The following is a 26,507-nucleotide window of genomic DNA, read 5'->3' on the forward strand; positions in this document are numbered from 1 at the left end:
GGCGGATAATAAAATTGTTAAGTTAGAACTTTGGGGCGAACGTGGCAGGGAGTACAACAAAAAAAAGGGGGCGGGAGAAGTAAACTGAGCTGAGCACTGCGCCAGTTGCTCACCACTAACATTATTCTAAACCGAAGTTATGTCCTGACTTTGCAACCGTAGCTGGAGGTAGCTCCCAACAGCCGTACCTCGGCACTGCGGAGTCACTTGGTTTCAACTCTGCAGTTTGCAGAAAGGAACAAGGACACTTCCCGGCACTGCAAACGCGCTGAGCTCCCAGCACTCCCGTCCCAGCACGTGAGGCGGGAGCTCCGCCCACAGCCCGTCACAAAATGGCGGAGGCGGCGCTAGGACCCCGCGGGCGCTCAGGCGCCGGGTAGGAGGCGGGTCTCAGAAGGCTCTGTCCCGCCTCCTTTGCCTCCCCTGCTTTTATTGGACAAGAGCGATGTCAATCTCGGGCCTCCGCCTATCGCCAACGCTCATCTTCTGGCCCCGCCTCCCTCGGCCAGGCGCCACTTCTTGGGACGTTGACGGCTGGAAGCGGCGTTTGGAGCGCAGCCCTCCCGGGTTCTGTGGCAGCCGGGCTGCAGCCCCCCGGTGCCGTCGAGCTGGAAGTGGAGGGGCAGTTGTACGAGCGGAGCCCGAAGCAGCAACAGCAGCAGGAGCGGCGGCCGCCCGACCCCTTGCCGCCGCCGATGGAGGCGAGCCTGACGTGCGCCGTGTGCCTGTCGCTGTTGGAGGAGCCGGTGACGCTGCCGCTGTGCTCGCACAACTTCTGCCGGGGCTGCGTGCTGGAGTGCCTGGCCTCGGCCGAGGCCGCCCGCCTGCAGCAGCTGCAGCGGAACCCGGGCCGGGCCCGTCTCGGCCGCGGGGCGCCGGCGCCGGGCCCGGGCCCGTCCTGCGCCCGGGTGCCTTGTCCTCTGTGCAGGAAGCTGTGCCCGCTGCCCCGCGGCGGCGTGGCCGCCCTGCCCGTCAACACCACCCTGGCCGAGGTGGTCAAGCTCTACCGGTCCGGCGCGGCGGGCGCCGCCACGGCCGGGGAGGCGGCGCTGGGGCCGAAGCCGGGATCCGACCCGCTCTCCCTGCCGGCGTTCGGGGGAAGCTGCCAGAAACATCCGAGCCGGCCGGTGCAGCTCTACTGCCGCATGTGCCGGCAGGCGGGGTGCGGGCAGTGCGTCTCCGAGGAGCACCAGGGCATCTTCCACTCTGTCAACCTCATAGACACGGTGTACCAGGAAGAAAAAGTGAGCGCGGCGCTCCTCCTCCGCTCTGGGGCCTGGCTGGGAGCTTGGGCTGTTCCCCACCGGGCACGGGTTGTTTTTACTCAGAAACACGGGAAAAGCCGCGGCGTGCTGGGCAGGAGAGGGGCTTGTGCTGCTTTGGGGCAGTAGGGAGTTGTTGGTGGCCTGCCGGGTTGCGCCTTTCCCGGCTGCCGTCAGACTGCATCCAGCGCACACGGGGGACCAGGCAGTATTACAGGAGCAACAGGTCTGAACCCAATTTACCAAAGGGCCTGGAGAGTTATTTTGGAGTGATGTCGGGTTTTTTTTGATTCGGGGGGGAGGAGTGTTGATGTTTGGTTCTGTTATTGTTGTTTTTCCACGTTCAGCAAGATCCAACAACTCCAAAAAACACCCAGAGGTGTTTTGTTTATAGGCTGTCTAGCTGTGATAGGTAATTTGGGTCACAGATAATTGCATATTTAGGGATAGATAGTTTGGGTGAGTAATAATAAATGTATAAGCAAGCTGCTTTACAGTCTGCATAAGAAGGCAGCTGCCTGCCATAATGGTTGGTTGCCTGGTTGTAGAAGTTGTGATTTTTAACAAAATAGGGACTATTTAGGTAGAATGAGCTTTTCATGCCCTGTGCAAGTTGAGATGCAGGATGGCAGTTCTGTTGTGCAGTAATTGAAACAACTATGGGGCAGTGATGAGAAGTACAAGTATAAAAGTTTAAATACAGCACTGACTATTAGTCAAGACAAAAGTTGTTTTTACACTGATTTTCCTCCTGCCTTTCACATTACCAATTGCATGTCACAAGTGGGAACCAGGGGAAAGCAGACTTTGCACTAAACATATTTTGTAAATAATGTAGTGATTCTGCAAAGATGTAGTGATTCTGAGAAATAAAGGAGGAAGACTCAGTGATAAATTAAACTCAAACTGAAACATATTGATTATGAACAGCTTTCTGTTTTAGCAATGTGAGGCATAAAAAGAAAAAGTGAGTATCAGACAGCTTTTTGCCAAATTGGAATAACACCATTAAAACTCATATTGTGATAAATGTATGGGAGGGGAGGGGTTAAAAAAGCCTGAGAAAAATAATGTTATAGCTCTAAAGTAGTCATTCTATCAGTGTGCACTGTAGGTGAGCCTAAGAGCATTACTTTGAGAAATAGAAGAGGGAGGTTTGTGTACTGATCCAGGGAAGATTTAAATGTTATTAAGTGATGTTTTGAATCACAAGCTTTTTTACTATATTGTTCAGAATATCACAGAATTGATAGGGTTGGAAGGAACCTCTGGAGATCGTCCAGTCCAAACCCCTGCCAAGCCAGGGTCACCTGGAGCAGGTGACACAGAATTGTGACCAGGTGGGGTTTGAATGCCTCAGGAGAGGGAGGCTCCACCACCTCCTTAGGCAGCCTGTTGCAGTGCTCTGCCACCCTCAATGTAAAGAAGTTCTTCCTCGTGTTGAGGTGAAAGTTCTTGTGGTTTAGTTTATGGCCACTGTTCCTGTCTTTTCAGTGGGCATCACTGAAAAGGTTCTGGCACCCTCCTTTTGGCACCTGCCTTTGAGATGTTTATTGTCCAGACTAAACAGGCCCAGCTCCTGCAGTCTCTCCTCATAAAGGAGATGCTCCAGACTCCTGGTCATCCACTGGACCCTCTCTAGTAGCTCCTTGTTTGTCTTGATCTGATTCTAGATAAGCACTGAAAGTATTTATATTATGGAATGGATAAAGTTGTAATAAATGTTTCAATTGTCTTGCAGTTAACCTTCTTTAGGACTCTGAAACAAATGAGGATAATGAATGAGAAGCTGGTCAATGAGATCTCAAAACAACCGAATGATGCAGATGTGAGTTACAAATGCTGGATATTCTCTGTGTGTCTTTGATTCTCTTCTCAAGGTAGTTTATTCACAGCCTGGAGCATACAGGTGCTCCTTGTGGTGTAGATGTGCTCTGAGCTTACTTAGAGAAGTGACTCTGTGTGGACACTGCTATTGCATTTACATCTGTTCTTGTGTTCTTGTGCTTGTAGATGACGTTGAAAAACGATGTGGAGATAATTGAGCTGAAATTTGGAGAAATTTTCAAAACTCTAGAAGTGAAAAAACAGCAATTACTAGAAGATGCCGGAAATCAAAGAAGTAAAAAAGAGAAGGAATTTCAGATTTGGAAGAAAATGAAAGAAATGCACAAGAAGACCATTGATAATTTTTTGAAGGATTGTGAAAAGCTTGTCCATGAATGTGATCCTCAGTGTTTCCTGGAGGTGATGGCATTTTGGTTTTGATAGCATTTGTCTAAAGAACTCAAATAGAGCCTGCTGTATTGTAGCTAAGATTATAATCAATCAGGAAAAACAAAGTCAACAAATGAAAAGTATAGATTAAAATTACTGAACACTTCATACTTTTTTGTAACAGTGTTTTTCATTTTTGAAAAGTTTGAAGAAGTTTTATATGCTACTTATCAGTGATTTTTACTGTTTGCTTTCCTAAGAAGCTGCATATTGCTGATTTCTGCAATGGTCCTTTGGTGCCTCCAGATAAATGGGACATTAAGAAAGTATAGAGTTTGACTAAGTGTCTGGTCAAGGACTTGTAAAAGAAAATGTAACTTTTACTTGAAGTAAAAGTAACTCTCACTTTTGGAAAAAATACTGTGATTCCAGTGATTAGTGTGTCACTAATCACTGCCACATCTCTCTTTCTCAGCTTACTCCTTTTCTTCCTGTTGTTCCTCCTCCCCCTCCTTTCTTGTCATTCCCCATCCTGTTTTCATCTTCTTGCTCCTATGTCTCCTAGTTTGCTTCATATTCTGCCTGTTTCTTCTGTTTCTCTTTTGCCTTCTGTTCTTCCTCCACTTTTGCCTTTGGTTCTTTCTTAACTTCCTCATCTTTTTCCTCCCATTCTTCCTGTTAAATCTATTTCCTCTTTCTACTGTTTGTTTTCTTTCACTTTCACTTAGCACCTCCCTGCCTGCCCTCCATAACAGTGCATTGGGTTTTTTGGTGTAAAGATCCAGTACAGTGTTTTTTGGTGTAAAGATCCAGTACAGTGAGATCACCAGGTTTTATAGGGAAGCAGCTCTAATCCTGTCAGGTCTTTTACTTTTCATTACATGTTCTCTGGGAAGTCTCATGTGACCAGAAGTGCACTGCATTCTTGCCACCATGGTCTGCCTGATTTAAAACTAGAAAATAGCATTTTTAGTAGTATAATAGCACATTGAGAGCACATAGGAAAGCCTTTCCTCTCCAAGGAATACAAAATAGTCCTTCATTTGAATGTTTACAAGTATTTGAACTTCTGAAACTGATCAGGTGACAATATTGGCCATAATTTGAATGTCTTCATTTGGCTCTGAAGGAGTTTTTTTGTATTTATCACAAAATATTACAAGATCATTTTTTATCATAGACATACTTGTTTAGGTTGGGTTTTTTTATGTCTGGTGGGTTTTTTAATGTTATCAGCATTATTTTCTATAGTTCTGTGAAATAAAGATAGATACTTTAGTCTCTGAAGTATTTTGATAAAGCAATAATTTCCTGATAGTTGGAGAAATGCTCATGTCTTACAAATTCTCATTTTATTTATAGGTTGCCTGTGGCTTGAATTCAAGGTATATTTTTTCATGTTTTGTTAGTTCTCTAGTTTTCTTTTAGATTTTTAAGATTAAAAACTAAAAAAATAGCTGTATTTGATATCTTAAGATAAGCAATTTTAAATGAAAATAGTATTGAGTAATTAAGAGATTATAATACTTTCAGATTTTTGGATGCCCAATATTACAAATTTTAGGGAATGTGTCAAGAATTGGAGTGATGTACTATCTGGGATTAGAGATAATCAAGCTTTTGAATTATCTCCCTAATAAAAAGCAAATATAGAAATTCATTACTACTTGGGGATTAGATCTTTTTAGATATCTTATTTAAACTCAGGAACACTAGAGCATGCTTGAAACTTTTACAGAAATCTTTCAGTGTAAGAGAGTGTGTGGAGATCCTGCAGTACCTTTGGTTTTGTGTTGGTAGTGCACATACCCTGTAATGTCTTCTAAGAGTTCTTAATTACATTTCTGAGAACCTTTTAACCTCTGTTTAAGGAAGAATGTTGAAAATGGGGTTCTTTAAAATACATTGTGTTTCAGACCAAAATTAACAATGCCCTCTGAAAAGGAGGTGTACACTAAAGAAAGTGGAGGGTGTAACTTTTTGCTGACCTACCAGCACTACTACTTGCAGTTTTCATTGATTATGAATTCAACTGAACAAATTCTAAGAAAAAAACTAGAGAACTTGATTTTTTTTTTATGTGAAGCAGGTATAATTAAGCTAGCATGTAAGCACAGAGAAATGTTCAGACTGCATTTTTGCAACATTGGGGTTTTTTTTCTTTTCCAGAATGAAAACTCAGCTTGATGTGATGAATATAGCATCCAACTGGGAAAAACCACCAGTGTATATACCAAAGAAGATAGATATCAAATCTGTGGTTAATGAAATCTTAGCATTGGAGTTAACACCTGTTGATGCAGGCATTGTTCAAGGTCAGGAAGAAGGACTTAATTAAGACAAGATTTGGGAAGTCTAGAAATTTGGAACTTGTGGATCCAATTGCTGATAAACAACCTGCATGGCAAACACATGCAAGAAAGCATCTGAGCAAATGAAATGGATGCTAATTTCATGAGGGGTTTTTAAATGGGTGTTATGAATGTGCTTTCTGCAGCAGGTTCTCAGGCTGTGCAGCACTGTGGGTACCCAGCCAGTAGCGCTGTCAGGAGTGTGTTGCTGAACTAGACGGGCGTTTGTTGCGGTGTCATGCCAGTATTGGCTATGCTCACATTAGGTGCCTTTACCTCCCAGGAGTAGGTGTTATGTTTTCTGTTAGGCTAGGCATTTCCAGCATTTAAAATATGTATTACACAGGCTTCTTGCTGTATATCACAGAAAATTCAGCAGGGACTGGGGTCTCACTTAGGGCACTATATTTTTGTTCTTAAATGGAATCCATTTAGGTGCATAGGAGCCTTTCAGTGTTTTCTATATTTCATATATTGTTCATCACTATCCTTGTTTTTTCTAATAGAGCTGCCTTATGAAGGAAATGAGAGCTCAACTCTATTTAAAGATACCTTAAAGCAATGGCAGGACCAGAAGAATATACCCAACACATTTCTTGTAAGTTATTGGCTATGTGTTCTTCAGCATGGTACTATTTTGTCTGTTTTGGCTTATCAGAATGAAATATGTCTGCTGCAAAATATTTTTCAGCCTGTAGCAGGACAGGATGAAGCAGACGGTAGCAGGATCCCTACTCGCTTTATGTCAATATCAGAAATGTCAGCATTTCAAAATATGAGCCATGAGGTATGATTAAACATCAGTTGTAAGTATGGCTAAGTTACTATTTGTTGTGATGGAACTTTCTAAATAAGCTTTTAACATGTTTTTCAGTTTCCTGAGTAGAAAGTTACTCTTACAATTCTAGAATGAAATCTGGCTAGGTATTAAAGCTGTCAGAATTGTACTTGGTTTTTTTACCTTTAGAAAGCTGAAACTTAATCTTACTACTGACTTCGAATATTTACTTTTATATTTAATGTGGCTTTTTGAGTCACATCTGTTGGTTTCTAATCCTAATAAACTTCCCTAGTGTCTATTTGAAGAGGCAGTTATCTGCCTGTATTCTGTTTCCTAAAGAATAGAGTTCCATCTTGTAAGAACACATAATAATTTGACATGAAACTGAATTCAATCTCTTTTGTTTCATTTCAAATGATGCAGTTTTGCAACTAGATTTTTAATTTTTTTTTTACTTACTAGCAGCTCCATGTGGGTGGCTCAGTATTGTTCTGCAGAGAATGATTCCAGTTACAGTTAGTGAAACATGGCTGGCAGTGAATCACATTATGCATGTTCTGAGAATACCAGTGGCAGATGAGTGTATTTAAAATTGCTTAGGTCCTTTAAATACAGAAAATTTTTTTCTGCATTGTTTTGGAAAATACCTATTTTCTATTGCTATTAAGAATGCAATTATATATAATAACAAAAGAACAAAACCATCTAACTTAATTTCAGATGGCTATTTTTCATGAGAATTTGATTGAGAATTTGTTGCTTAATATCTAAGTTAGTGTTTTTATATATTTTTGGTTTTGATAGTGACTTTAAATACAGTTTTATGTAGTCTTCTCTTTCCAAACCTACTTTGTCATCAGGATTCTATGTGTATGTTGTTCAATTGTGTTTAAAGCACTTTTTTCTGTAAGGACTTGTGTCCTGTTGCCTTCCAGTAGCAATGGAAAAATACATTAGAATTCTCTAGAATATAGGAAAACTTTTCTTCAGTCTTAGTTATACATGAGTTTTATAACTGCTGAATCCACAAATACCATGTTGGATAATGTGATTTATTTTTTCCTGTAATTCTAGGAGCTACGTTACAAATACTATATGGAACTTCAGAAGCTCACCAATGTGTTTAAGACTCAAAGTTTCCCTGCTAACAAAAAGTATAAATTTGTAACTGCTGAGGCCTTCAAGAATAAGTCCTCAGGAACTTCTTTTGTATCTTCACCTGCCAAAGCAAATAAGACAGATAAAATAAAAATGGGAGCCCTGCAAAGAGGAGGTGGCTTTGACAAAGGAAACTCTCCTGGAAGCAGTGCTCACAGCATCCCATGCACAAGTAATGGTGGCTTAAAATTATTTCATGAGGGAAGTGGCCAGGAAGTATCTGGTGTAGCTTTGTCAGAAGCCTCTCCAGACTTGTTAATTAAAGAAAAATGGCCAAGACAGGCATCAGCAGGTACTGATTCATCCAAGGAAATGAATGCAAATTGTGTCACTTTATTGGACTTACAACCAGCAGCAACAGTGGCTGTTACTGTTTCAGCTTCAGAATCTGTAGATGTTTCAGCAGAGAGACCTTCAGGTGTACCTTTTACTTTCAGTGCATCTAACAACTCATTACCAAGATTTAGTAAAGACAGAGGTACATTTTCCTTTAAAAAGCAAGACAAGAGATGTACTTTCCCTCAGTTTTATTTAGGGAAATGTGATAAGCTGGATAAAACCAATAACCAGAATAAATATGGTCCTGAAGCCAAGAACATAGTTTGTGATGCTCCAACAAGTCCTAATTTAGTCTCATCTGAAAGTGAGAAACCACACATTTTGTTTCCCTTTGGCAATTCAGAAAGAGATTGGTTTGCAGGATCGGAAGCTAGCAATTCATGTAAGGTGTTACCATCATCCTCATTTTTCACCCAATCTGAGAAGCCATCTGACAAAACATTATCTCACATGAAGGAAAAAACACCTTGTGCAAAGGAACCTGGAGGATGTGGTACACAGAAACCATCTGTCTTAAGGGAGCAAAAACCTCACACCTCAGAATCCAGCACAACTGTAGCCTGTGGTACTTCAGACACCAACACTGGAGCTGGGATGAATGACGTCTCCAAGACCCCTCTTCTCACCAATAATTGTGTGTTTCCTTTCAAAAGTAACTTTCCATTGCCTTCACCAGTATTTTCATTTGGAGGCATTCTCAGAAATACCTCTGATTTGCTGACTTCTTCTGTGTTTTTTTCTGGAAACAGAACAGAAAAAATTGATAAGGAGAAGATTAAATCTGACAAAACACTTCTAAATCTAGGAAAACCTGTAACTTCAGAGTGTGCAGAGCCTTCTTCTCTTCAGAGTCGTCCAAAATGTGAAGGCTCACGTTTGCCAGTGAACTCATCTGAAAACACTGAAAGTGCAGAAAGGCTTGGTGATGGTAACACTCCTTGTCAGCCTTTATGTTCAGGAGTCCTTCCTGTTGAATATGAGAATGCATCCTCCACTCAACTCCCTGAAGCAACACAACAACAAAAAATGGTAAAAGATGAAGAAGCTGTTCCTGAAAACAACTGTTTGTGTCCTAGAAGGGAGGATGAACCTGAGCCTGTACAGTGTCAGAGCACAGCTTGTTCTGTTCCTGGCACGTGCAATGATCCATCTTTAGGAGGTTCTGTGCTTGCAGTAAGTGAGACAGGAGAAATGCTAAGAGACAGCACTTCTGACACCTAAGAGCTAAGTCAAACATCTGTCTCTACTGATATCAGCCATGCATCGGAATATTTTTCTGTTGCTGAAGACAAAATGTCACGTAGAACAAAATCAGATGTGAAGAGAGACTGAAAAGGACAATAAGCTGGAATGAAATAAATGCTACTTAACACATTAAAAGGTGGGCATAGTTGTGATTTTACAGCTGTTCTACCCACTTCTCACCAATCAAGGTATATCTGTGTCAGAAACATAGCTGCTTATGAGCAGTACAATGCAATGAAGTGACTTTTATAGTATAGTCATTATCTCAAGAAACAACCAAAAATGTCGTGTCCTGCTCAAGACCAAAGCATAGCCATAGATGCTGCATCTTCAAGAGTGCAAACCTTCTGGGGTGTGTTTGGGGGATGGGGAGCTGAGGTGTCCCAGAGAGCGAGCTGGGGGAAGCCTCAGTGGCGGGAGTTAATTGCTGTCTGTGTGCAGCAGCACTTGCACTTCAATGGGTAAGAGAACACCGAGAGCATTCACCTCACTGGCAGGGAGGGAGGAGAGCCACAAAAATAAAGGATATTGAAGGTGTTACTTAAAATTGTTTTACTTATCTCCCCTTGGCTGTTCCTTTTTCTGTGATGTGTTTAATGTATGTTGAAGGTATGAGTTCAAGTGTAATTTCAATAATTTCTCTTGTGCTTTTGAAATGGAAGCATCATATCAGTGTTCTTGTTACACACTGCAGAAGGGTGTCAGCTACACTTCTGAAGTGCTTTCAGGAAAAACAATCACAATTGAATTTCAGCTCTTTTTGGCAACTGTTTGGGGATACTTGGACAGATTAACCTGCTGTTTTATTGAAAGCTTTTGGAGAACCTAGCTTTTAAACCACAAAAACTTTATTTTGACATCTGTGTGTAATAATAACAAAAAAAGGAAAACAGCACTTCTTACTATATATTAATGATTTGGAATTCATGGAGTTTTTAGTCTGAAAATCAGTACACAGTAAGGATAAAAAGACCACCTTTTCTACTTTGCTGGCTATCTTGCTGGATCCAAGAGATAACTGCTTTAGTTATTGGAATACACAGACAGAAGCACTGTTTCAGAATAAAGGTCTATTGTGTTTACTGTTAATGCTTCAGCAAAAGCTGATGCTAGGCTTTAAAGAAATTAATTGTGTATTAGATAGATATGTCAACTGGCAGTATTAAATCAAAATGCAGAATGTTTAATATTTCTTCAGAAGTTTTCACTGGCAACTAGAAAAATCAATAATCTACAAATTACCTCTGTAACTCTGTAAGAAAAATATTACTTAAATTCAAATCTCTGCAGTATTTACTAATATACTTACTGTGACATAAAGCTTAGAGAAACCATTCTTCTTTCAGGGAATTTTGACCTGATTTCATTTGTGTTCAGTTCTTGCCTCAGTTTTTCTGTGGTTGTGCATTCCTTTATTAAATGTGCTGAAAATTATTAAATGTTTCTGCTATTTATCGCAATAATACGACTTTTCTGGCTGCATTACAATAAGGAAGGTGGTGAAAATTCTCTTTATGGTTACTCTTTTTGTTCTTGATGTTCATCTCTTAAATCTTACTGTATTTCAATTTCTCCTAAGATTTTTTTTCTGCTGTTATCTCTAGACATTCTTGTCATGTTATGCATGTGTAAGAGAGAAATGTTAAATCACTGTAAGACAAAGGCTGAGCAAGATGATAATGGCAGTGTCACAGGTGGCAGTTGGTCTCACTAACAAAAGCAAGAGAACAATTTTAGAGTCAGATGAGGCACCTGTAAAATTCAATGCCAGAAAGTTGCAGAAAATGTTTGTTTTCTTTTACACTGACAAAAAAATTCCTAATGAGCTAGGGTTAATCAGAAACTATAACAAGTTTCTGAAGCTTAACATATTTTCAACCTGTCTTCTGTTAATTTCTGTTATTTCATAAGAGTTTGATAAAGTCTATCTTCCATCCAGATACTTTTTCTCTTAGTGGAAAGACACTCATAAAGCAAATACTACTATATACTACTTTGAAAGTAAAAGTTGTGGGTGTGGGGGTTTGCTCCAGTCCTGGGGCTGCTTTTCAGGCTTTGCTGACCAAGTGCCTTACAGTGCAGCATTCAGGTTTTACAGGGCAGATCTGATTCACATAGAAACAAACAAGAGGGTCCTTGCCCACTCCTTGGGCCATACTGTGCTGACCCAGAAGGGAGCCCTTCCCCTGTTCCCTGAAAATACTGTGAGGTACAGAATAACCTCTGGGTCTTGGGCTTGCCTCCTCCTGACTACTGTAAAAATTAACCCTGTCCTGGATGGAAGCAGGACAATCAGTGATCTTGGGTGAACCAGAGCTAATTCAAAGAAATGGGATTCAGAGTTGTCCCTAATGCATATTTGGGTTTTTATCCATAGAGAATAACTTACACCACTGTCTTGGTCATCGTCATAAAATTCTGTGTAGCAGTGAGGACTGATCTCAGAGCCTCACTTTCCTAGGTTATCTAAACTTAGGTATGTGCATATATTTTTTTTTCAGATTATAGGTAAACAAAAAGGCAGTGTTAAAGTGAAGCATTTGTCTGAAAATACTACTGGGAAATTTGCCCTTGCTGGGAAAAAAACTCGAAAACAGACAAAGAAACATTAAAAAAAAGAAAAAAACCCCAAAGGACCAAGGAAATAGCATATTTTTCTAAACTCAGTAATTTGTTTTACACAATTCTGTATCTTTCTGATTCCTTAATATACAGGGGATAAAAATTAAGCAGTTCCACATATGGCTGAAAAATTATATTCATCAAGTTTTGTGGTATTGTTATGAAGCCCTCTATGTATTTCAGGTTTTGTAAACTAAATCTGCAGGCCAGTTTGAAAGCTTTTTTAGTGGTTCATGACTATACTACTTGATGATTTAATAGAAACCTTGGAAAGCAATTAAAATAGTTTATTTTATTATAAGAGCTAAAGTACTTGTTGAACATGCTTCACAAATGAGCTGAAAGTTTCTAGTGCTGTCCTACTGAGGCTAATCTCTCCAGCTGTCAGAAATGTGATGTTTGTTCAATATATGTCTGAGAGCTGTATTAACACATATGTCACTGCCTGGATAAAAGGTGCAACTGAAAGATAAAGTACAACTATTTGGTTTTGTAACTATTAAAAAAAATAAAATTTATTAAAAACAATTGTTTAGTTGACATTTAGAGCTGCTTAAATGTCAATATTTAAAGGTTAACTTCCTAAAGCAAACTTTGCATTATTTTGTGGTTTTGGTTTAATTATTATTTTATTATTGGTTATTAGCTAAAGCTTTATTCTGAAATTGTATTTGATAACTCAGATCTAGTAACTTTCTAACATAAAAACTGATGGTCTGTGTGGTAAGACTGTTAAGTACTGGTGCTTGGGTTAGTTTTCATTCTTCAGGTAACATAGTTCAGTTTCCCTTTATAGTTTTCTTCCAGCTATTTAAATGGCAGTAGAACATTCTTATTTGGATCATTGCAGTTCACTTAGACTTGCTTTGGTTTAATAAAAACAAAGGAGCATTGTTCCCTTTTAAGCTTCTTTAAAAGTGAAGTATATATTGTATTCTAAAAAATTTATTACACCCAATAGGTTTAATAAGCAGTGAAAAATCCTTGAGTGCAAAGTAAGTGTGTTTAACCTGAAGAAATAAAAAAATCATTCATTTAACTTGAAGAAAGAAAAAATCAAATAGATATGCACTTGAACTGTTTCATTGTTAATAAACCCTGGTGTGTAGGTAGAGTAAGGAGGAGGAGAGTATTTGATATGACCTCAAATACTGAAACAGTAGTTCCCTGGGATCACTGCAGAGAAGCTATAAGCTTAAACTAATAATGCTGCAGAGGCTCATGTTTCTATAATTATATTGAGCATATAAGACTCATGAGTAGTATTAGAAAAGATAATTTATTAATATTATATTGAGAACATGGTATCAACTGTTTGAATAACCTGTTGCAAAGCTGAATTGGAACAGTGCAGACAAATTTGCTGGCTAAATTGAGCAGGAGATTGTGTGAGCTTTCTATCAATGATGAAGACCCTATGTTTTGCAAAAAGGACCCCTAATTACTGAAAAGTAACTTAATAAACTCAGTTCCTAGTAGTTAAGAATGCCATGTGGGTTTTTTTTAATATAGGCAATATTTTGTTGAAATACTGGAAACATAGAAGATTTTGGACTAGAGAGGATGTCAAGGGCCATCTAGTCAGTCACCTGGGTTGGTGCAGTCTTAGGCACAAATCCAGGCTGAGAAAAACATGGATTGAGCCCTGCAGAGAAGCACTTGGGGGGTGATGGTTGATAAAAAACTGGACACAAGCCCAGAAAGCCAATGGTATCCTGGGCTACATCAAGAGAAGTGCAGCCAGCAGGTCAAGGGAGCTGATTCTCCTCTTCAACTCTGCTCTTGTGAGACCCCACCTACAGCAGAGCATCCAGCTCTGGTATCCCCAATAGGAGAAGGACATGGAACTGTTGGAGCAAATCCAAAGAAGGGCCATGAAGTTGTTAAGTGCAGTGGATCACCTCCCCTATAAATACAGGCTGAGAAAGTTGGGTCTGTTCAGCCTGGAGAAGAGACAGTTGTGGGGAGACCCCACAGCAACCTTCCAGTATCTGAAGGAGGCCCACAGGGAAGCTGGAGAGGGACACTGTCAGGAAATGTAGTCATGGGACCAGGGGAATGGCTTCAAACTGCAGTAGTTGGTTTTGATTAGGGAGAAATGCATTACTGTGAGCGTGGTGAAGCACTGGAACAAGATGTCCAAAGAGGTAGAGGATGCCCAGTCCTTTGAAAGTCTTCAAGGCGAGGTTGGATGGGACTTTGAGCTACCTGGTCTAGTGGAAAGTGTCTCTGCTTATGGCAGGGGGTTGAAAAAAGGTAATCTCCAAGGTCCCTTTCAAGCCAGGCCATTACAGAATTCTGTAGTCTCAACTCCCCTGTGGGCACGGACATCTTTCACTAGGCCAGTTCAAGGGGGGTCCCTTGGGGCTCTGCCTTGGGACTGGGGCTTGGCAGTGCCTTTAGCAATGACACCCAGGGGCACTGAGCATCCCCACATTTGCAGGGGACGGGAAGCTGAGCAGGGCAGGGGCACCACGGGATGATGGCATCATCCAGAGGCACCTGGACAAGCTTAAGAAGTGGGACGAGAACCTCATGAGGTTCCACAAGGCCAGGTGCCAAGTGCTGCACCTGTGCCAGTGCAATCCCTGAGTCACAGATCAGAAGAGACTTCCAAATCCCTCATTTTAGTGCTCCCACCATTTCCAGAACCAGCTCTTGGTTGGCCCTTGGGGCTTTCCCATGCCCTTGCCCACTTCCAGGAGTGTTGGCCAGAGGGGAGCACGCACAGCCTGTGCCTCCTCCACAGCCCTTGTGGGCAGCGTGTCCGGCCGCCATGCATGGGCTCCACTGGGGAACGTCTTTCCAGAACAAAGAAATCAACTGCTGTAGTAATTATAGCAATCTATACCTGTGTGATGCCTTGGCCAATTTTTCCTGACTTCTAGCACTGTGTAATAGGAATTCCTTGTGGTGTTAAATCTAGGTCTGAAGGGGAGTCATATTTTCAGTGTAGTGTTCCAAAGAAAAGAATGTGAGGATGTTTTGCTCCATCCTGGGTCACTGAACAATACAGAATTTAATATAAGCAGCCAAAAGGATAGGATTATTTTCAGCCTGGAGCATGCCAGTGTCTCATCCATATAGATATAGGCATCAGTAAGCTACATTTACACTTGCAGCTGATGAGCAGCAGAGGGAGGAAGAGCTGCAATCTATAAGCTGTTTAGTTTTCCCTGTTCAGTCTAACACTGTATTTTCTGTTTTCTCCTTTTTTTATTTGGAATCTTACAGTAAATTGGAGATTTCTTCTTTCCTCTCAGCATGTTGCCACTATCTCTTTACTGTAGTAACGATCTTTAAAAAATTAGAAGACGTTATGTCACTAAGAAACACATTTTTTATTTCCATTTTTCTAACAGCCATTGGGCAGCAGAGGATTAATAGTATGTAAATGGCCTGCTATGGACCAAAGAGTTTTCATCATTTATGTAGTTTTTGTCCAACTCCTTGCCCTGTGCAGGACACTCCATTAATCACACCATGTGCCTGAGAGCATTGTCCAGATGCTTCTGTACTCAGACAAGGCTTGGTGCTGTGACCCCTTCCCTGAGAAGCCTGTTCCAGTGCCCAGCCACTTCCAGCTGTGGAACCTTTTTCTGATATCCAGCCTAAACCTGCCCTGACTCAGCTTCCTGGTGTTTCCTTGAATCCTGTTCCTGGTCACCACAGAGAAGACATCAGTGCCTGCCCCTTCACAAGGAAGCTGTACTTTGCAGTGGGGTCTCCCCTCCATCTCCTTTCCTCCAGGCTGAACAGAGCAAGTGATCTCAGTTTCTCAGTTACTTCACAAACAGTTTCCCTTTCAGACCCTTCAATGTCTTGTTGCCATCCTCCTGACTTTCTCTAATGGCTTAATGTCTTGTTTATATTGTGGCACCCAAAACTGCACACAGTGCTCAAGGTGAGGCTGTCCAGAGCAGGACAATCCCTCCCTTGCCTGGCTGGCCATGCTGTGCCTGATGCACCCCAGGACAGGGATGGCCTCCTGGCTGCCAGGGCACCATGACACACGTTCAACTTACCATCGACCCCTGCTCTCTTTCCACAGTGCTGCTCTCCAGACTCTCATTCCTCAGCAATCACAAAATAGCAATGCATCACCTGCAGCAGGTCCTGCACTCCTTGGCTGCCACTGCTGAGGGGCATTACTGAGCAGGAGAGGCCATCACACCCAGTGGATGCACACCTCAGTCAGGGGCCTTTTTACACCTTACTGTTCATCCTGTGAAGAACACATGTTCATCATCATTGCTAGGAATTTAATAGAAAGAGAATGTACTGAGATGTGCAAGCTTGATATAAGTACACCCTCAAAAAGCACAATATGGGTCTATTGTGTACCTTAGCATGTTGAAGGATTCTTTCCTCTTCTGCTACTCAGCTGGCCCAACGTAATCTACAATATACCTATTGAGAAAAATAACTTCTCACAAGTCTCAGCTGATGCCAAGCAGATGAATTGCTGTTATGCCTAGAAAACTCCTCAGATACAGAATATGCCTCTTTCACAAACTAATTTCATTGAAGTGATCTGAGCTGCACACAAAACTCTTAGTATGGAAACATTACCATTACAGCAGGCAAAGTTTATTAGTATGTTCTTCTCTAATCTTCACAGAGTTAATTCCTGCCATCCCCTCCAAAGAAACCACAAAAATATGGACATTTACCTTTATCTATGGACTGTTCTTTCCACTGCTGAAACCAGACATTTCTGCACTACATTTCACAGAATTACTTTGGTATGTTTCCAGGAAAATCTTTACCTTATTTATTCCAGACCTAAAATTGTGTTTATTTTGGTTGTCAATGCAAAGCTTTCTCAACTGTTTCCACTTTTTTTCCCTATTCATCTTTTATCCTTTTCTGATTTTGTTCAAGGATTTTGCTTTTGAATTCTATTGATTGATCAAATTACATATTAATTATTTATGCAGTTTTAGCTGCGAAATGCTAAATGTCTTCCATAAATTCCAAGTTCATTGCTTTATAAACCTGATTTATGTTTTCCATATTCTCTCACATAAGATATTTACAAAACAAATCATAGTAAGTGCATATAGCACCAGCAGTAACCCAGTGGTAATGAAACATATCAAAACACCATGAAGAAAGCATGTCCAAGGATGAAATTATATTAAGGCTTTGGGAACTCTTGATTTTTGAGTAAAAGGATGCAAATGTACTTTACCAGACAAGTAGGTTAATAAAAAACCCACACAAAGCAACAGAGATAATAAACTGATTACTTCATATATTCAGTCTCAAATACTTTTTCTATTGTGTTATTCAAAGTTTTATAAACAATTTTTTATGTTTTCACTGTGTATCAGCTACTACAAAAAATATGACATTTAGAATAAACAACCATTTAAAAAGAAAAAGATTATTCACTCATTTGCGAATTAATAATTATAATAATAATGATGATGATGATACCTAGAGCGCTGATTCCCTCATATGCATTTGCCATTCCTCTGTCCTGTCCCATTTTGTGAGTATTACCCAAGAAGCAAAGTGCACAAAGTTCTAACTACATAATAGTGTGAACAACTCCACCTTTAGGCCTCTGCTCCCATAATAGAGGCCTAAAGGATGGGGTTGTTTACACTATTAAGAAATGCTCTGGAAAGCATTCACTACTAATAAGAAATGCTCTGAAAAGATGTGAGGGCTGCAAGCTCAGTAAAGGGCCAATACTGACCCTTTGTTATCACTATGCATCACTAAACAAACACCAGATTGAAGAGATTTATGATGAAGGCTTGTTAACATTTTGACCTGTACTTCTGAGGAAATGTGTGTCTGGATGTATTAAATAACAATCATTCAGATGCCAGTGTACAAGGCAGAACTTAAAAACCTAATTAAACTTACACAGAGAGATCATATGATGAAACACTAGTTTGTGGAACACACATCGTGCAATTTAACTAGAAGTTAAATTTCAAACAGGCTTAGCAAACTCTCCATATAATCATGTCCAAGTATCTCTTTATTCCATCTTTATTCATACAAAGTACAGGAATAATATTAAGACTGACATCAAACATTCAGAAATCAAATAATGATGAAGGGAAAGGCTTTGTCATGTAAACCTTATGCAGCCTCTACAAGACCTTAGCAGTGAGGCAGACGTCCAGTCTGTACAACTATGAGTCTGAACAAATGTACAGTCTGCTTTCAAAGCTGTTACATTCAGGAACTTGAAAGACTTGTGCAAGGACTGATGTGTGTACTAGAAAGGCGTTAGCTTCTACTCTTAAAACTGACCAAAATTTAAAGTATTTAGTTAAAAACATTTTCAAAGTTAGCAAACTAATAGCAAAGTATCAAAACAATGATGTCTACTCTAATAATAGTGAAATACTTAGAATAAAAGCTCTATATTAAATATTAACAAAAAAAAAAAAGAGTTTAGATAAAAGGACTTTCCTCAAACCGTATGAAAGTTTGATACAGACAAAAGAGAATCAGCTTCCTTCCTGGATTTCTGATGGGACATTTTGGGTGAAACTCACTTAATAACTGCTCTATTTCCTCTCCAAGAAAATGTATTAGAAAATTCTTTGCACTTTGATTTTCACCTTGATTTTCAAAATATACTAATTTTTCTTGCAACTTTTAACTGTGAAATTGTCCTTATCATTTCCTTTTTGAAAACAAACTGTAGATGCCATCACTGTCATCTTTCAGTTCATGTACGATTTTTAGAAGGGGTGATTTATCTCCACATATTACATTTTGTAATCATAAGATTTTTTGTAAGAAAAAAAATCTTATGAGCTTTATTATTTTATTATTATTTATTATTTTATTTATTATTTGAAATAACTTTATGCATTAAGTCAATGAACTTTGAAAGATGGCAGCTAACTATTGTTAAAAGTTTTGTCACATTATATTTACTAATTTACTTGATAAGGGCTTGAAGTCAAGGGACAGCAACAACCCTAAGCATAGTCTCTGACATCTCTTCTGTGCAATTCCCAAAACTGCAAACTCACTCTCACTCTCACCAGTACAAGTGCACAGAGAAATGAAGAGTATCAAACCTGGCTATGCAGAAAACCCTTGGGGCTGGAAACCCTTCACTGCCTGTTGGAATATTGCACCATCCATTCAATTTGTAGAACAAGGTAAGGAAAGGGCTCTTGGTCAAACATAGCTAAATGTTTTCAAAGGAGAGGTGCTTACTTCTATGGGATCTTGAGGTAATCGACCCTTATGTTTAAAAACTCACAGACAGCATTTCCCAAGGCAAAGCTTTAGAGGTTGATGATTCCTGAGAGTCACTCACAAGACTGGTTTCAATTTAGGATTTAAAATGCATACTGCAGGAAAATGCTATGAAAAACAGAGATAAGAATGTTGTATTGGTTTGTTTATACAGATGCTATATATCAACTGATCACAAAACTGTGCAAGATGTTCTCCTACAGTAAGTACAACTATGTCAAAATAATACAATTCTTGTGTTTGCTAATTCCTGAGTACAGTGTATTTACATATTGTAGCTGCAATATAATTTTTCAATTATATTATAAATACAATTATTACATATTTAATCCATGTATTATATAGTAATTATTATTCCAGTTCCATATAAAATATATCTAACACCTCTTCTAAACCTGCTTATATCAACACAAACTTTAACTCTCCAGACTGTTTGGATCTGAGAGTGGAAACAAAGGGATTTAAACAGCTTGTTGTTTGGTTTGTTTTGGTTAGATCACCCTTCCTTCTCTCTTGGGATATAAAGAAAAACCTAGATTGGTTGGTTCTGTTGGATCCTAATCTTGCCCGCCTGATATGCCTGTATTTCTATCTGTACCACATGTGCAACCGTACAGTTAATGCTTTTGCAAAAGTTTTTCAGTAACAGATTTATTGCCTAAATTCTCTGGGTTACAGCCAGGTTTTACCATTGCCCAAATTTCAAAGAAAATAATATATGTACTATGTTGCTCATATAGCATCTTCGAATTTTAGAGTCTTTTGGGGTAGTATTACAAAAATCTCCTCTTTCATATGCCAGGTTCTTTGGATTTAGTCAGGTTTTGATGACAAAGCCAGAAATTGTATTCCAAAGAGTCTGAAAGTGGTGCTTCCAGTAATCCTTTTAGATGAATCATTGTTTCAGTGGCTCTCTCAGTTGTCTCACTCATGCTTTTAACTCTCAAATGTGTACTTGCATCATCATTAAAGTGTGGTTGTCTTGGCTGTCTAGGCTGCTTCCTCCCAGATCAGCATTCTTTCTCTGACTTGGTGAATATTTTGCATGATTATCAGTGACATTTCACTTTTTAAAGAGAATTCATTAGTTCACTGATCCATTAGTCTGACTCCCTTTTCTAGACTAATACCACCAGGCTCATGTAAGGACTAGAAAATTGCTGTGTGAAGAAGCACTGAAACTTAAATGATATCTCATTCATCAACTATGAAATGCACTAATTTAAAATGAATTTTTCCTACTTTGATACAAAAAAAACCAATACAAGGTCCACACCTGATGCTGGAGAATTTAAAGCATGTAAAAACATATCTTTAAATAAAGATGAGATGTGTGCACATCTTATCATGCACTTTTCATGTTTGATGGTGAGTAGAAATTATCATGTTTTGTCTGAAATATATTTTTAAATTATTTGTCATCACTGCCTTCTAAATGTACTCAATTTGCCTCTGCAATTTATTTTTTTCACCAGAAATAGTACTCTTTAAGAAAAAGAAAAAGCTGGATGCTGTCTAAACAGAGATGATGTTTGACAGCTTGTTTAACTTAGAAAAAATCTGACTGTCAATTTTTCCAATCCATCAATGCCAAAGTACCAGGATTTTACCCCATCAATGTTTAGTCACTGTCCCTGAAGCCGAAATGCCTAGTGAGAGATGGACTTAGCAGTGCAAGATCAGTACTCTGTCCAAATTCTAATTTTTGCTTTTGACAGAAGCAGTGGATTCAATTTTGAGGTCCAAACTCCAGAAATTGAATCCAAAATGAAGACATACAAGCATTCTCAGTGTTGTCACACAAGTTGTCATTGCCACTGAAAGGCTCCTTCTTCTCTCACAAGCTTGGAGGCCTACTTTGTGTCATTCCTAAAAGCACCTATTTTTAAAACCAGTTTGTTTACTACATGATTTCTATCTAAAAGGAAATTTTAAATATATAATGAAATAATACATTTCTGTTTGAAGGACACAGACTCTTTAAACACAACAAAACCCACCTGGATTTAGTTTTAAGGGGTTAAACATTTGCTATGGTAGAACACGCCCCTCCCAAACTCTAAATGCAGGCAATTGTATTTTCAACCAACATGAATCAGTTCTTTGTCTGATCTCTTTTCATTTCACAACAGAAAGAGAGAAAGGAAAAATTCTGTTATATTTTTACATGGTATAGCCTATCACAAAACAAGAAGTAAGTTGCTGTTGCTTGTCTGTGTGTTATTCACCATGTCTGCAATATTTCTGCCACCACCTTTTTCAGCACCTGTCTGTTGACCAATCAGAAAAAAGCAAAAGGCCTGAAGTCTCTCCAACTCCAGGGAAACTCTTTCCAAAAATATCCCCAAGCTAAGTGTCTCCCTAATAGGAGCTACTGACTGACAAATCTCTCAGCAGTTCATTCTAAATAGCCAGCTGTGTTTTAACTTTTTTTTTTTTTAATTTAGTTCTACTGAAGCTAACAGTGGAAGTAATCAGCTGTTCCATGTTCCTCCTTCAGCATTCATTCCTCTTTCCAGACGTCTGGATGTCACATTCCTGCACATTTGTCTTTGTTAGTGCTGTGACTCTGGCAGCCATACACAGCTGTCTACCCCTATCTGGCATCAGACATGTTTTTTGGTGGCAGGTGGAGTCTTCCTGCAGCAATACATTTGGCATAATCAAAAGACAGCATGCAATAGCTGCTACAAAGGTAAAGGTGAAAAAAGGAGAAAGAAGAAAATATTTATTTTCCTACAGATCAGCATCTCATATTTTGTTGAAAGGAGCACATTCCATTTTCAAAGTTAATCCCCTTGTAAAGAAAGAAGCTTTTATCTGGTATTGAACTTCAGCTCTGTCTGTGCCTGCTCAGATCAAACACATTTCACATGCTAAGAAGGAATCCAAATACATGACTGGCTGTGAATACAAGCATGTAAAATATGCACTGTAGGCTTGCAGCTAAAATTGATCTAATAGAGATCATTTTCCTCACGAAGAGGAAAGTCTAAATCTTAGCACATACAACATTAAAGGATGACATGTGATCCTATAAAGCATTTTTCTCACTGCCCAGCTATGGGAATTTTATGATATGCATAAGTGCAAGTAGTTCTTATACAAACAAAAAAATCAGCTCTGTTTGAAATATAATCTTCACAGAGGTACAGGTAATATCTAATGTGAATAGCACTGCAGCACTTAGAATTAAGCAGTTCCATACTCTGCATAGAGGGGTGAGTAAATAACTTTTCAGATACAGCACAGGTAGTTATAACACATGCAATTAATTTAAAAACAAAAGAATTGGTAAAGCCATCATGAACATGACTAACATGTACAGCATACAGGACAAAATCAACTCAGAGAAGAGAAATACTTAAATCATTTAAGTTAAACAAAACTGGGAAGAATTAGAACTAAGGTCTTGTATATGGACTTCTTAAAAGAAAATTTTAAGAAAGAGATTAGTGTTAACTCTGCTTTGCAGAGTCAGGACAAAAATTAACTATCTAACATTAATGGGTTGCTTTTCTTCTTTCAAATAGCTTGTTTAAGTTAGAGCATTACTTTTGTGACACAGATTTTCCCCTAGAGTGTTTTAACTCTAATTTATTTTCTTTCTTTTATTTCGAAAATTATGTAATACTACAATTATGTAATACTACACTGAGCTGATATAGCTTAGATTTCTTAAACTTATCATATAATTTGAAATTTTTACTTGCTCTACTATACAATCTCAATTATATTGCCATGTGCTACACTGACAAATTCCATCCTTGCTTTCTCTATCCTTATGAGATTGCATTGGTGCTGCCTTCTTTAACTTTCACTCATTTCCCTCTTGCTTCTTAATTCAACATGAAATTGATTTAACTTTTTGTACTAAAATCAGCTGTAACACATGCTTGCTTAAATTCTTATTTGTATACATACCCAAATGCTAAAATGTGGAACGGCCTTTCTACTTGAACCACTGAAGACTGCCAATTCAGAGTGTGCTGACACCTCATTTCATTTCTTTGACACCACTAGATAACACACTTTAAATATTTTAATAGAACCGGGCAGTGGGAAGGCCTTCTCCAGGCCATGGCACAGCGGTGAGCTCCGCCGGCGCGGTGTGGCCACAGCTCCATGGCGCTTTGCACAGCAACACATCCCGCAGGCCGAGCTTGGCCCGTGGGCACCCACTGCCGCCACAGCCGTACAGATCGGCAGGCTCCACTCTCCCTGTCCCTCACCGCAGAGCCTCACCCTGCCTGCCCTGCCTGAGCAGCCGCTCTCGTGGGCTCTGGCCGGCACCTCTTCACCGCCAGCACCATCGCCATTCACCGGCGCCCAGTGGCTGGTCCAAACCCCGAGCCCGTCCGCGTTTTCCCCTCAGCGCCTCACACAGCAGAGCGTGTGCGGGGCTGCGAGTGAAGAGTCTGGCCAGGCAGCGAGGCAGGCTCAGGAACCAGCGTGTCATGGTGACACGGCCCTGAAGGAGGCTGATGGACACAGGGCCTGGCAAGAGGCAGTCAGGAACCAGGGTGTCATGGTGACACGGCCTTGAAGGAGGCTGATGGACACAGGGCCTGGCAAGAGGCAGGCTCAGACAGCGCTGCCTTTCTCAGGTGTCCTGGGGTGACATTATGATGTTTGTATCCCCATTCCTCTCTTCTGTGCCTTTAAGACCGGATCTGAAGAGTGGAAGTTTTGTTTGGGTTTCTCTTATCAGAGACACAGAGACAAGCGGTTCATAGGGCTGTTTTTCACTTCTTGCTTTCAGCTTGCTGCTTTTGCTTGCTCTCTTTTTCTGCTCTTGCTTCTGCTCTGCTTTTGCCTCTGCTTATTAGCTAGTTCCAGCTAAACAGTCCACATACCTTCCTGGACTGTTTCTCCTCTCCTGTTTTTGTGACCATCTTGAACCTGCTCTGGTCTGGGACCCGGGAACACCGAAGGTTCAGCTGCAGCAGCTGCCCCAGCGCTGGAGGGACTGAGAACAGAGCAACCACCCCCGAAAGAGACTTTTTGATTTTGCCATCTTTCTCAAAGCGGTGTCATTGGGTATTGGTTATTTTGTGTGCTGGGGAGTGCTGGGCCAGTCAAATAAACAGGTTCTTTCCACCTCTCTCCAAGGAATTTTTTCCCGAACCGGTTGGGGGGAGGGGCCGTGTGGGTTTCGCTTTCTGGAGGGGCCCTTCTTTGCAGATTCTTTAACAAATTTGCCCTAAACCAGGACATCAGGGCACCGCCCGCCCCCAGGTAACGTGCACAGATACATCTGTACTCTGGGCACAGTGTTCGTAGGCAAAGATCAAACAGCTTTGCCCTACGTGTCTTCACCTTTGTGATAAATCCGTGAGGGCACAATGTGCTTCACAGCCGCAGCTGCAAAAGTGAATTAATCACAGCGCACAGGGATGCAAAGTCCTGACAAAATTCCTTTGACATTTTAAGGGATGCTGGGTACACTCACCGGTCAAATAGCTCATGCACCTGTTTGTGCATGTGTTCCACTATTACCTATTTGGCTAATAAAGAGACAGAATGATCATCTTGATCATCTTGAGACAGAATGATATTTCAAGTGTTCTAGTAGTCTTGACATAAGGGAAGCAGAATGACAAGTTTCTCTTGATGAGGTAGACCTTAGATAGACCATAGATCATGGACTGAGAAGTATTCATCTCTTTCCCAGTTTACAGAATGGTGTTAGTTCTTTGTGAGTTACTTAGCCTTCCTTTCTGTTTTATGGTTTCCTTTCCTATTCGCAGCTGTGGCAATTCTAGCAAGTTGTATTATTTTCAAAGTTTATTGATGTGTTGTTACTTGCAGCCCCTCAATCTCGTTGTTGATGAAATATTCTGTAAAAGAAGGCTGGGAGTTATTATTACTGTTCTGTTATTAGTTTAATTTGAAAAATTGCTGTATTTCTTCCAGACTGATTACCATACAATTACTAGGAAAAGCTGAAGGCATATAAGCTTTCCCACTGCACTCCCAAGATTCTCAGAGAAACTTGGAAAAATTTTATTTGAATATCATTGACATTGCTTGCAGCATTTGACACTTCCATACATATATGACAGGTAGATACTTCCAACGCACTCCATGAAACATAGATTAGCTCTAGCTATGCAAAAAAAAATCCATTTACTATGTATTTACAAGCATAATTAAATGTTTTTTGCATACTGAGGGAAACTAAAGAACAAAGCTATGTATGGCATTGAACTACAGCAAGACATTGACCTAGTCTGTTTAAGCACAGGCAACCAGATTATTTTTTTGCTCTTTCAGAGGTGGAAAAAAATGTCTGTTAGTAACTCAAAATAACTGGAGGTTTCTGTGGCAACTGGTAAAGGAGGTTGTATCTCTCCCTGCTGCTTAAAGTAGAAGCAGTTCTGAGAGATTTCTATTTGAAGTTTGCATACTGGTGTTTGACTTCAGGTCTTGGAAAGGAGATTGCTTATCTACTTGTATTTTATCTTGTTGCTATTTAGAGCAAGAAACAAATTAACAAGGACCATAACAGAGGTGCTCTGCTTTCTCAGGTAAGTACATGAATCATTTGGGTATTGTATTTTGTGTTTTGGTTTCATGCAATTAACGATGAAAATCTTTCGCATTATGTAACATCTTCATCAGATCAAATGATAAACTTGTACAACCAGAATAGTTTTATGGGTTTTGGGATGGGATTTGGAAGGACTTGAGCTGACTAGTGTTAGAAACTATTATTAAGGTTTCAGGGAAACTGCAGCTGCATTCCATCAAATATATTGGTAGGGAAAACTGTTATCTCCGTGGAGTTCTGTTCATCAGCTGAATTTTCCATAATACTGCAATAGGAATGGAGCATATTACTGTATATCTCTGATCTTGCTTGATGCTATTATTAATTTTAAAATATTATATGCAAATGCTAAATTGTTATGTCATTGCATATTAAAGTGTGTTTATCTTACAAAATGTGTAGCTGTTCCAAAGTTTTAGTCTGTTTGCCATTTGTTTATAGTGATTTACTGCCTTTACTGTGTTTATAAAGGAGAAAACACATTGTTTTTGCAATAAAAATGGAAGATCTTGATTCCAAAATATTCAGTACACATCAAAAAAATATAAGCATTCCCTAAATCATAGAAGAAGAATGTTGGGAAACTTTGTTCATGGCTTAATAGAGCTTTATAAAACCTTGCCGTTATTTTCAGGTTTTGAAGACTATTTCATAAACTGTTGAAGGGGAATTAATTGACCACTAATCTTTCACTTTCTGAGCAAATGTTTCTATCATGCTGTACAAAAAATATTTGG

The 26,507-nt window shown here is 39.8% G+C and overlaps 2 protein-coding genes across 8 annotated transcripts in view; both read left to right on the forward strand.

Moving 5' to 3' along the window:
• Positions 1 to 477: 477 nt before the first annotated feature.
• LOC102063505 (uncharacterized) lies at positions 478 to 12,006 on the forward strand. Its single transcript, XM_014271926.3, has 8 exons — positions 478 to 1,244; positions 3,004 to 3,090; positions 3,276 to 3,509; positions 4,842 to 4,864; positions 5,649 to 5,794; positions 6,337 to 6,428; positions 6,522 to 6,617; positions 7,686 to 12,006. The coding sequence occupies exons 1-8, from the start codon at positions 696 to 698 to the stop codon at positions 9,327 to 9,329; spliced, it is 2,871 nt and encodes a 956-aa protein (XP_014127401.3). The 5' UTR covers positions 478 to 695; the 3' UTR covers positions 9,330 to 12,006.
• A 13,551-nt stretch (positions 12,007 to 25,557) lies between these two features.
• Positions 25,558 to 26,507, forward strand: part of PALLD (palladin, cytoskeletal associated protein) — a 184,424-nt gene continuing 183,474 nt past the window's right edge. For 3 of the 7 annotated variants that reach the window (XM_005493911.3, XM_026797381.2, XM_074541216.1), the window contains exon 1: positions 25,560 to 25,747. The gene's annotated coding sequence lies outside the window, so the exon portion shown is untranslated. Of the gene's footprint in view, positions 25,748 to 26,507 lie in introns of all 7 variants that reach the window. The other 4 variants (XM_005493908.3, XM_074541218.1, XM_026797380.2 and 1 more) reach the window with 2 other exon arrangements.

This window comes from Zonotrichia albicollis, chromosome 5 (assembly GCF_047830755.1).
Source record: "Zonotrichia albicollis isolate bZonAlb1 chromosome 5, bZonAlb1.hap1, whole genome shotgun sequence".
NCBI lineage: Eukaryota > Metazoa > Chordata > Aves > Passeriformes > Passerellidae > Zonotrichia > Zonotrichia albicollis.

Excerpts from the sequence above, each read along its gene's own strand:
- LOC102063505 (XM_014271926.3), top strand. The coding sequence starts at position 696 with ATGGAGGCGAGCCTGACGTGCGCCGTGTGCCTGTCGCTGTTGGAGGAG. Across the intron at positions 4,865-5,648 it reads GCCTGTGGCTTGAATTCAAG|AATGAAAACTCAGCTTGATG; the intron begins GTATATTTTTTC and ends TTTCTTTTCCAG. Across the intron at positions 6,618-7,685 it reads TTCAAAATATGAGCCATGAG|GAGCTACGTTACAAATACTA; the intron begins GTATGATTAAAC and ends CTGTAATTCTAG.